Here is a 12,166-nt window from a genome sequence, read left to right on the forward strand (position 1 = left end):
ACGACTACCTACTGGACGGTTCTCTTCCTTGTCATCTGACCAATTTAGTATATATATCATTTTGTAAAAAATATTCTTTTAATAGAATAAAAAAATTATCGAAATATATATTTATATAATTTATTATATTTTTTTCTCTCATCTTTCTATCCAACCGACTTGCTACTGGATAGTTCTCCATCCGACCAATTCAGTATATATATAAGTTTGTAGGAATTAATTTTTTAAAAAAATAGAAAAAAATTATAAAAAGAATATTTTTCTTTTTTTAAATTGGTTGGTCGGAAGGCCCGCAGCCGTGCGATCTGATTTGTCCGATGTTTGCGATTTGTCTGTTTTCGGCTCCGGTGGTCATGTGGTTTCGACTCCGGTGGAGAGTCATCTTGTTTTCGGTTCCGGTGGAGAGTCATCTCGTTTTCGGTTCCGGTGGAGTGTCATCTTGTTTTTTGGCTCCGGTGGAGTCATATCTTTTTCGGCTCCAGTGAAGCCATATCGTTTTCGGCTCCGGTGGAGTCATATCGATTTAGGCTCCGATGGAGTCATCTTGTTTTCGGCTCCTGTGGAGTCATCTTGTTTTCGGCTCCGGTGGAGTCATGTCATTTTCGGCTCCGGTAGAGTCATCTCGTTTTTTGCTCCGGTGGAGTCATGTGATTTTCGGCTCCGGTGGAATCATGTCGCTTTCGGCTCCGGTGGAGTCATGTCGTTTTCGGCTTCAGTGGAGTCATGTCGTTTTCGGCTCTAGTGGAGTCATCTCGTTTTCGGCCATCTCGTTTTTCGGTTCCGATGGAGTCATCTCATTTTCGACTACAGTGGAGTCATCTCGTTTTCGGCTCAGGTGGAAAGTCATCTCGTTTTTTGCTCCGGTGGAGAGTCATCTTATTTTCGGCTCCGGTGGAGAGTCATCTCATTTTTGGCTCCGGTGGAGTCATTTCATTTTTTGCTCCGGGGTAGAAACTCATCTCGTTTCCGGTTCCAATGGAGAGTCAACTATTATTTTTATTTATGTTTTTGTTTTTACGTTTATATTCAGATTTTTTTATCAAACTCAAGTTGGTTTATGTTATACCACTTGAGTTTGAGGGGAGATGTTGAGATATTTTAGATATTCAGTTCTAGATTTAGTAGATTTATATCTCGATTTGATCTTATTTATAGATTAGATTATTTAGATTTGAGTCTATCGAGTCTGTTTTGCATGGCCTATATATAAGCTCCTTATTTTGACGATAATAAGACAATTTTATTATTTTCCCCCAAAATTTTTAACAAAATCAATGGGTATAATGACTTTAAGGATATTTAGGAACTTTTTTATATAGTCCCATATGTATTGTAGATTTGTTATTCATCGGGTCAATAATATGAATAAAGAATATAATTAGTGTTGTATTAAATAAAATCTTTGAATAACAATAAAAATATGTATATAACATATGAAAATACAATTACAGGGTGCCTCATCTTCTGTTTACTATTGAATTGATTTTTTATTTTTTATTTTATTGAATTCTGGTTTTGTTTGTTTAATATTTTACTTTGAATTTTTTTTTTCTTTTTTGGTGTGTGTAAGGTGTGGGAAACATATAAGTAATATAAAAAATAATATTCTATATTAAATTGTTAATTTTTATAAAAAATAAATAAATATTATATATTAAAAATCGTATCATATAAAATTTGATCGGTGAATAAACCCTCAATATATACTACTAAATTAACAAAATAACCAATGTACACTTTCGGATAGCGACTGCAGGTTACCACCTCATAAAAAAAAATTAACAAAAATAACCATCAACAATATATTCTATGCTATATTATGTAGTAATATATATAAACAAAAATGTTAGTGTTCACTTTATTTTAATTGTTTATTATTTAATTCTTGTAATTTTTAATGAAACATATAATTTTATAAATACATATAAGTTTGATACTATTTTCTTACTTGTTATTTGAGATGATATATATTATTTTATTATATTTTACATAATTTTTAGATGATATATATAAGTTTGATTGTATTTTCTTAATTGTTATTTGAGATGATTTTATCAATTGTAGTTAAAAAAAAAAAATAACTATATATATATATATATATATATATAATTACATAAATCTTGCAACGTGAAAAAGCAAGGGTTGGCTTCAGCCCCAATTTATTGAATTTTTTTATATTTATTTATTTTATAAAAAAATATATGTATGTATATATAATATTTAAAATATTAAAATGAATAAAAAATGTTAAATATGAGAATGGAATAATTTTAATAATTTTTTAAGACTAAAATTTCCTTTATAAAATAATATAATTTTTTGATTTTAAACAATAAAAAAATAAATATAAGCAATATATATATATAGCTAGAGCTGACAATTGGTCGATTCGTGTCGGGTTGACTACTTTAAACGGATTAAATTACTCAATCCTAACCCGACCCGTTTATTATCTTGTCGAGTTCGTGTTAACTCGTTTATTATCGTGTCAGGTTCGGGTTAACTCGTGTTGACCCGTAAGTCTAATTTCTTGATTCAAATTAAATAATTTTTTGTTTTGTTGTTGTGTTATATTAATTTTTATTGGTTTGAGTGTAAATTAGGTTGAATTATTTAAAATTGAACTTAGTTTAAATTAATTTATGAAAAAATTATTAAATTATGATTATTTTACATATATAATAAATATATAAATCAATATTAATATATTATAATCGGGTTGTCGTGTTAGGTTCAAGTTAAGAGTTTCAACCCTAACCCGACCCGTTTATTATCGTGTCGAGTTCGTGTCAATCCGCATACATAATCGGGTTGAAATCTTTAACTCAAACCCAATTATTTTGTGTCGAGTTATTGTATCGGATCAATTTTTGCCAGTTCTGTAAATAGCTATTATTATTGTAGTTTGTACTATATCAATATTTTTAAAATATGATAATTCAAAAAATAAAATTGTTCGACAATAAATAGACATAAAGGTTTCAAAAGTTAGCCCCCCCCCCTTTTTTTTTCTTTCGAATTTTGGTTCCGTCATTTTAAGTAAGTACACTTTACCTTTTTCAATTGGATTTTCGGAAAAAAAATTGTCACATCGTTTACATGAATTGCCTAATTAATTTGCTTAAATTTTATACAAATTCGCACTCTGGGATACTTAATTAGAGGTCACTCATATTGAAGTTACTGAATATTTAAAAAGAAATATGCAAATTATTGATATAAATAATCTAATATGTCCACTTAAATAATAACATGAGGTCACCTTTTGCGTTTTATGGTGAGATTGATAGTTTAATTTAAGTATTTGATACGATATTTTGAGTAAAAATATTTTTTCCAAAATACTATAGAAAAAAAAAATTTAAAAACAAATATTTTAATCGAACCGACAAAATTGGGCCAATAAGTTAGCAAAATGTGGACTTCAACATGAGTCAAAACTCGTAAATTATTGGGCCCATTTATAATATTATTGGTTTTGGTTGGTTTTAAAGGTCGGCAACTTCATTGTCCTATTCAATGATTCACATTATAGCATAATTTCACAAAAATTGAAGTCATGTTAAAGATTATGTTCAACCACGATTTGATTTTTATTTGAAGTATAAAAAATTGTGTCAAAAATATAAAATATAATCCCCCGTCGTGCAAATATGTGCTCATTTGACCGGACACAAATTTTAATAAAAGTTAGTAATAATGATTACTTTTTCTTTTTATAGTAAAAAAACATACAAAAATATAATAAAGTTTTATTTAAAAAAAATGAGAATATTTTTCAATGAATATTTTATATATTTTTATTATTATTTTTGAGGAATTTGCAATTAAAAAATAATGTTGGGTGAAGAAAACGCTTGTTATTTTTGAAAATTTTGATAGTATTATTTATTACCAATATATATATATTAAAAAAACAAAAAAAAAAACAAATCACATATTCTTCCCTGCCTTAACATTTTATCTATTTTTTTATCTGTTTTTTCATAGGGTAATTGTCACTACTTATGGATCCGAACCTGGTTCGTCTCATAACAAAATATCTATTTTATTTTTTAGTAACTGTATTATTTATTTAATATTACAGATACCCTTTCAATTTAAAATATATTATACAAATGTCATTACGTTTATATCATACAATACTAATAAAGATAATTTAGTCTTTTTATCATTATTTTTAATTCATTCAAATATAATAATAATATTTTTAAAACTCATGTAAAAATATATATATATATATAGATATATATATACGAGACGTAGATAGTATTATTTTTTTCAATATATATATAACCAGAGCCCAATTATTGCAAGTCCTGTAATACTAATAATTATTCTTGCACGATTGTGCACATCAAGAACTGAAATGACAATCAAATACATGAGAAACCAACAAAAGTCAAAACATTTCCACTTCTGCCCTAATTTCTATATATTCATACATAGTCAAAGTAACAGTATGCATACACACACTATATATATATATATATATAATAAAATTCTTACATTATCATCACACATTGCCATTATTGTTTCTCCAGTGAGAGTCATCACTCTGATCAGAAACTCTAGAAGTATGTGAAAGAGACATATTTATTTATTTATTTTTTAATTTATATTTTAATCCAAGGTGCAACCAAACAAACCCTAAACTCCAAAACGAAGTTAAAACCAGACCAGAAGCTGAGGATTTTCTGTCCACATCAAAATTGAGCAAACACTAAAATACAAACTAAGTTTTAAATGAGCTGTGAATAATAATAATAATAATACTAATAAATATAAAAAAAATATTACTGGAGAATAAGTGTATATATATGGACAGATTTATTTAATTGGTTGTGTGGTCAGTGAAGAGAATAATTATATATATATATATGTGGGTGTGCGTGTAATTCAGAAAGTTTCAATGTCCTATGCACATTGAGAGTCTTTTAATTTCCTATATTGACTTTTTTTTATTTATCAAATTTTTATTTCTTAGCATGCCGACATTTAAAAGATACAAATATTCCTATCAAATAGTGTGACATTGCTGAAACAGAGATTAATTAATACTAAAACCATGCTAGTTTTCAAACAGGAGTCAGATTGTTTGGAATAAATAAAATTTAGTATGAAAAGTAACGCTGCATCAACTGATATTTAAATCAGTTTATTAATTAGATTATCAAGTTCCATTTCAAATGAATATATATATATATATATATACTTTCCACATTTTTGTTAGGAAGCTGATTTAGGGGGTTAGCACCATGTTATATAAAATATTAGCATGTATGTTAGTTATATTTTATATATGTGTTGTATGAATAAATCTTATACATGCATTTACTATTATTTATTTCATAATATGGTGTAGACATATTTTATTTACTCAACATAGTAATAGCCATGATACTTTCCAACATATATATTCAAGGAGCATCATAAATTTATTATACTCCATCTAAATTTATTTTTATTTTTCTTTAATACTATTTTTTTTTAATTTTTCTTTAATCTTAAAAGTAAAAATTTCTATTTTCTCTATTTTTTTTTAAAATTCTTGTTCAATCAAATAAATGCGCAATTGGATGACAAATGAAATATTATTCTTCTATTTGTAGAGATAATTTATGTAGCTAACCAAGCCACTAGCAATAATCTTCAATTTCAAGTATATTAGGTGTTTGTTTTGGAGGTTGAAATCTTGTGAGATCTGAATAATAAAAATTTGAATTAGAATAATTGTATGATATAATATAAATAAGTATCTAATATTTTGAATATAAAATTAATTTTTATTATAATATAAAAAATAAATAAATATTTAATTTGATATTTTTAAATGAAAATTTTTGTATAAATAGTATAAATTCCTTCATCCAACAAACACACCCGAAGCAAAAACATAATAATTAAAGAGTATGCCTACTTCTACGTTGAGTTATTGAGTTCGCTTTTTTTTTTTTTCCCTGTTACATTATAAAATAGTGATTTAACTTGGAATTTTGTATAGTATTGGTCGAAAATGGCATTTTAAATGGATTATTATTATTAAATAAGATATATTGATTGATATTATCGAATCGATAATCAATGAGAACATATATATATATGTGATGGAGAAGAGGTTAAGTTATATATATGTACGTACAGCTAAGAAGGCAAGTCGTCGATGGATAAAAATCAGAACCGTTGGGATACGGACACGTGTCTGCTGCGCCTGAGCTGAGGGGCAACGATGGAGACGAGGCCGCCGAGAGGGGGTCTCATTTTCGACCGGTAGATCATCTCATCGTACGGTCGACGATGGAACTTCAAATACGTCAAAAAAAACGAGTCGCGATGGGGTTCTTGAATTTGGGGATTTTTTCTGAAGAAAAGAGCTGCAGGCGAGTGAAGAAATGAAGGCTTTGGAGTTGTGGGGTGTCGTATTAAAGAAGGGTCAATCTTCTGTGTGGGCTGCGGCATTGGGGTCGAAGGGAAGAAGCTTTTTTTGACGGCATCCGTGTTGCCACGTGGCGCGAAGGAGAGAGATCTCGCGTTATGTGGCGATATTGCGGGGCCGGGACCTGCTGCTGACGTGTCGGTCAGCGAGAGGTGCCACGGTTTCAGTGAGTCGAAACTTTGGGATACAGTGAATGCGAATCTCGACGAGGAGCATTGCCCGAGTTTGGAAACGGACGGCTGGGATGAACCGTGGTCGAATCGCGTGGATGCTGGCCGTCGATATAATGACATGTCGTTCAAGTCCCGGGACTCCTCGTAGTCGAGCGATGACACGACTGTAGTTGATGGTGCGAGGTCCAGGAACGGCTTGACTCCCTGCACCCAATTTACATGCAGTCACAGTAGTTAGGATCCCAACTCCCGGGAGCTTCTAAATATTAATTGGAAAAATTTAATTTTACTTTTACTGAAGTACCTTCCAGAGATAAGAAAAGAGGGAAGGAGGGTCGACGACAAATACCCTGTGAAGGCGGCCTGGATAATAATCAGCTATGATCTTGAGTACGGACATCAGCATGTTCATAAAAGCTGAAGCGGACCTGAAAAGGCCTGGACTTCCAACACACATTAGTCAACAGGAATATAAACACAGCCCCGAGAAAATTTGAATTACTGTTAGAGAAATTTTGTCAATGTACGAAAAGCACTAGTAAATATATCAATATGGCCAAATAAAATTAAGGGTGTACTGTTAAGTTATTTGCAAATGTAAAATCTAGGTATGTTAAAATTCGATTATTTGTAAATATATATGTATTTGATAATCGAATAGAATCGAATAAATATCCGAAATTGTAAAGCGTATTCGAACTGAAAATTTTGATTAATTAAAGATATTTGTAAATAACATAAATTGAACTAAAATTAATAAAAAAATATATTAAAAAATAATTAAAATTCTAATTAAATAAAAATAATTGCAAATATTTTAAATATTCGAATCGAAACCGAACCGGAAAAAAAAAAAATCTAAACCGAACAACTATCATATATGCAGTATATTTATTTGAACCGAAGTTGTTCAATTAACTAAAAATTCGATTCAATTCAATTCGGTTCAGTGATTCAAACGGTTGGATTCGATTTTTTTTTGTCCACCCTTAAGTAAAATCCACACTATTTACTAATATTAGCTGAGGATTAGGCGTTGGAAACTAAAGGGTATGCCATCAATTTTAGCAAAAAAAAGTGATGATTTGAAGGTATAATTTCAGGCTGATTTGATGTAAGTGTCAGGTGTAGAATCCCAAGGCATAAGAATGAACATTAATTGCATCTGATCTTTTAGTTTGTCACAGAGCATGTTTTGATATGACCATTTGTGAGATTTAATTCTGTGTACTAAAGTCTAAAGGGGAAGAAATTATAAATGAAAAACTTACTGGCATCAAAGAGGATAACGAACTGCTCAACAGTTTTTGCCATAGTTTTGATAGCCACTTCAATTGTGAACACCACTAGCCTAGTAAACCTGCAAATGTTAAGCACAAGAAAATTAGATTAGCCATAGTTTAGGTGAATTAAAAAAAAAAATGGCACTGAAGAAATAGGGAATTGAAACAGAAGCAGCTCCACAAATAGATAAAACTAGGCAAGTAAAGGTAGGTCCATACAGTTTCTGAGAATGGTATTTGTAGTACTCTTGTTTGATTCTAAATATCTGAAAGAAAAAAGCATATGTATAAATAAGTCGATATTAGCTGTGGTCAGAGTACTGCGAAGAAATTGCTTGGATAAAGAAAGATTTACCATAACAGGCTTTAATTCATCATCATGACCAGCTACATAGGCAACTCCTTCAGCAAGCTCAGTAGAGAATTCATCAGCCATCAAATTGTCTTCAAATTCATATAGTCCACACAAAAGTCAGTAACAAACACTGGATGGCTTCACTTTACTGCACTCTTGTCATTTTATTATTCTTTGATGTACTTTGATTGGTGTATATTTCAAAATTGCATAAAAGCAAGCTAGATTCCCTATTTAAAACAAGAAAACAAGAAGAAAATGCGGAGAAAAGGTGGACTGCAGACAAAAAAGGAATTGGTGAAAATTTTGAGAAGAACAACACTTCTTTTATTGAGTTTATTTATTTCCTGTGGTTGTAAAATTATACAATAGTATATAGATATTACCAGCACCTATGGAGTCTCTCCAAGCTAGACAATTTCTGAGATGCTTGGCTGCTTTTTTCACACTGTCTCCTTTGGCTTTCAGGAACCTCTCCACACAGGCATTGTTGCAAAACTTCTCCTGCAATGTTCATTTCAAAATTTTTATTCATCTCGTGTAAATTGAAGTACTAAACACTACTTTCGCAGAGGCAAATGGACAAAATCGATTCAATTTAAACAGACGGAAATTTGTGGATTTCCCAACGAGTCTACATCTTCACTCTTAAAATTACTCATGGTACTTAAATTTGCATTAATCATAACTGTGAATCAATATGTGTATTTGTGTGTGCGCGTGGAGCGATCGCCTGAAGAACAGTGAGAAACTGTAGGCGGTTATCGAAGAATAAGCATTCAGGATTTGAACTGCACGCATACAGTTACATACAGGAGATCACGAACATTAACACAATGTGAAATCGAGAATCACGAACCTGTTTGACAGTAAGAGGAGCTTGTCTCTTCAGAAGATCGAGCACCGATTGAACTCTGCATTTCTCCTTCTGCACTTGATCCTTACTCTTCCCCATCAATAACATTACCAATTAAAGCAGCTGCACTGCACGCGCGTCGGATGTATCTCTCGCGAGAACCTTCTCCGTCACGCCACCGCTTCAAATTCCCCTCCGATTCACTTCGTCTGTCGCTGAAGCAGAGCAGTTGTGTATGGAGGAAGACGAAAGTGGAACCCGTATTTATAGTCACAACGATAACGGAAGCCGTTAACGGTAGCTTAGACGGCGTAATGCATAACGTACTGAATTCCACTTTTGCCCCTATTACTACTACTAGTCTACTACTACTGTTTTTTTCTTTTTTTTACTCATGTACAGCAAAATAAATTCTCTGATTCCTCTTCTACCTGATATGGTTTAATTATTTCTCATGTGAATAAATATTTTTTAATAATCATATTAAAATAATATTTTTTTTTAATTTTTAATTTAATACTAACATATGAAATTTTATAAAAATATAATTGAAGCTTTTGAAAAAATTAAAAAACAAATATGTTTGACCCAAAATAATTAGTATAATATTAATACTGAATTAGTTCAGTCTTAATAATTAGTCTTGAAAAATATCATATCTAACATATTTCACCATTAGAAAAAATAATATATTTTTATTAGAAATCGTGTGAATGAAATAATATCGATTTGAGTTTGAAAATTAAACCAAAACACACTATAAAATAGTACTATTCACTATTTTAACTTTTCTAAAAATATTATATTGAATATTTATTTTATTATAAATCACATTTAACAATTATTTTACTTAAACCATTAAAAAAAAAAAAAAAACTAAATGAACAAACCCATGAAATAAATTGGGATTTGTTATTGTGACATTTCTAAAAAAATAAAATTACTATTCAATTTTTATAATTTTCAATATATATATTATTATTTTACAAAATATTATATATATCCAAATTAATATTAAAGAAATCACCAATCAAATACATTGCTGGGTTTGTTTTTTTCTTTTTTTTTTTTTTTTAAAAAAATAATTCTTATTTTAACAAATAAAGGCAACACATTACTCCAATTGGTTGTACTAAAAATGTGAAGTACCAAAATGGAATGATGCATTCAAGTGGTAATACAATGAAGACTTGTAGAATAGTACACTCAAAATGTATCACATTTTTACAAACAAAATAAAAATAATTGGGCCCCATTTCTTCATCAGGAGGAAAAAGCAAAAATAAAATAAAAATAAAATAAAAATGAAAAAAGAAATTAAAAAATAAAAAATAAAAACTGAGAAAGAAAAGAAATTTATTCACTAAATTCCTATGTATATTAAAAATGAAACAATGTTTGAATCAAAGAGTTAAATTTCAAATTGAGTGGAGGGTTGTTTGTGAATTATTTATTTGTATTTCAAAATTTACCAACAAACCATACAAAATAGTCAACAATTTGGTGTGTGGCAATTGGGAAAATAAAAATAACTATATACCACAAAATAATCCCTTTAAATAAATAAATAAATTAGAAAAAAAAAAGGATTTAGTAATTATAAAAAACTTTACAAGAAAAAAATATATTTTGACGAACTAGCATGTCACTTTGCTTGGATCAATAATTTTCGATAGTGATAAGATTAATATACAATAATACAATAAAAGAACAACATTTACAAGAGTATTGTATTTTTATGTATATAATTTTCCTATACAAGAATTAATTTCTGGGTTTTTTTTAAAAATCATTTTAAACCAAAGTCAATATTATTTATTTGGCATAATTTTAATACAAATACACTATTTTAAAATATTTAAATAGTCAATTTATTATTATTATTATTTTAATGGGTCAATTGAATGGTACATAATCATTTGATGTTTACAATTAATTGTTAATTTTTAGTCGATAGTTGATTCAATTAAACTGCTAGTTGTTAGTTGATCAGTTAGCGAATTTGACTAGTTGAATATATTAGTTCCTTATGCTAAATGATTACGGTGGATAATATTACTTTATCCACCCTAAATTATATTACCTCGGTCCGGCTCTAAGAGTCGCATTTATTTTTTACGCGTTGATCTTTTAATATTAATTATTATATTAAAATATAGTACAAATTAATAAAAAAATTATAAAAATAGTTCAATTAGTGTCTTATAATACTAATAGAAAAATATTTGTACAAAAAATTATACAAATATAATTTTTTTATTGTTAAGTATAATAACACACGCAAAAAATAAATGTGACCATTAGAGACGGACGAAGGAAGTATGTTTCTTATTTATTATTATAGTCCGTAATTAAATAAAATCCGACACAATAGTAGTATAATTAGAAATTATTAACCCTTCTCTTCTAATAGTATTAATGTTAAAAAGACTATTTTGTTTTTTATTAATAGCTAATTTAATACTCCCTTCGCCCCATAACTAAATATCCATTTATTTTTTATACATAGTTTTAGGAATATTAGTATTATATTGAAATAGAGTAGAAATAAAGTAGAATTGACTAAAATAACCTTATTAATATGTGTGATATAAAGATAATGACATTTATGTAATATATTGTAAATTGTAAAGGTATTTGTAATGTTAGGTAGATAATACAATTACTAAAAAAGGAAAATGAATACTTTGTTATGAGACGGACTAAAATGAAAAAATAGATACTTTGTTATGTGACGGGGCGAGTATTAATTTTATCATATAATTAATGGTATATAGTTTAGAAAAAAATTATAATTTTATCAATAATGCATTAAAATAAACATTTTACTATTATTTTATTATATGATTATATAATTTATTAAAATATTGTACTATTTTATAATCTTATCCACAAAGTAAACATATCCTTATTATATTGAATAAAACGTTTTTAAAGATATTTTGATAATCGGTAAAATAAAATATTCTTTCTGTCCTGATTAAAAGTATCATTTTTATTATTTTTGTTTATTCTACTCAAAACTATCAATTTTTTTATTTTAGTAAGAGTAATTATACACTT

At 28.5% G+C, this 12,166-nt stretch overlaps 1 protein-coding gene across 4 annotated transcripts; it reads right to left on the reverse strand.

The window, feature by feature from the left end:
• Positions 1-4,446: 4,446 nt before the first annotated feature.
• On the reverse strand, positions 4,447-9,315 carry LOC127249282 (phosphatidylinositol transfer protein PDR17-like). Of its 4 annotated transcripts, XM_051272015.1 has the most exons (8): positions 9,107-9,315; positions 8,634-8,751; positions 8,248-8,336; positions 8,112-8,158; positions 7,881-7,969; positions 6,914-7,047; positions 6,143-6,813; positions 4,447-4,697 (listed from the first exon to the last, which is right to left on the reverse strand). In XM_051272015.1, the coding sequence occupies exons 1-7, from the start codon at positions 9,209-9,211 to the stop codon at positions 6,175-6,177; spliced, it is 1,221 nt and encodes a 406-aa protein (XP_051127972.1). In that variant the 5' UTR covers positions 9,212-9,315; the 3' UTR covers positions 4,447-4,697; positions 6,143-6,174. The 4 variants fall into 4 exon arrangements, with proteins under 4 accessions (XP_051127972.1, XP_051127974.1, XP_051127973.1 ...); XM_051272017.1 differs by lacking the exon at positions 4,447-4,697 and having other exon boundaries at positions 6,029-6,813; positions 6,959-7,047; XM_051272016.1 differs by lacking the exon at positions 4,447-4,697 and having other exon boundaries at positions 6,031-6,813; positions 8,640-8,751.
• Between the last annotated feature and the right edge of the window lie 2,851 nt (positions 9,316-12,166).

The sequence above is a fragment of the Andrographis paniculata genome, unplaced genomic scaffold (assembly GCF_009805555.1).
Source record: "Andrographis paniculata isolate CXL003 unplaced genomic scaffold, ASM980555v1 Contig35END, whole genome shotgun sequence".
In the NCBI taxonomy this organism is placed as follows: domain Eukaryota; kingdom Viridiplantae; phylum Streptophyta; class Magnoliopsida; order Lamiales; family Acanthaceae; genus Andrographis; species Andrographis paniculata.

Excerpts from the sequence above, each read along its gene's own strand:
- LOC127249282 (XM_051272015.1), bottom strand. The coding sequence starts at position 9,211 with ATGTTATTGATGGGGAAGAGTAAGGATCAAGTGCAGAAGGAGAAATGC. Across the intron at positions 8,159-8,247 it reads ATGAATTAAAGCCTGTTATG|ATATTTAGAATCAAACAAGA; the intron begins GTAAATCTTTCT and ends TTTTTCTTTCAG. Across the intron at positions 6,814-6,913 it reads TCTTTTCTTATCTCTGGAAG|GGAGTCAAGCCGTTCCTGGA; the intron begins GTACTTCAGTAA and ends AATTGGGTGCAG.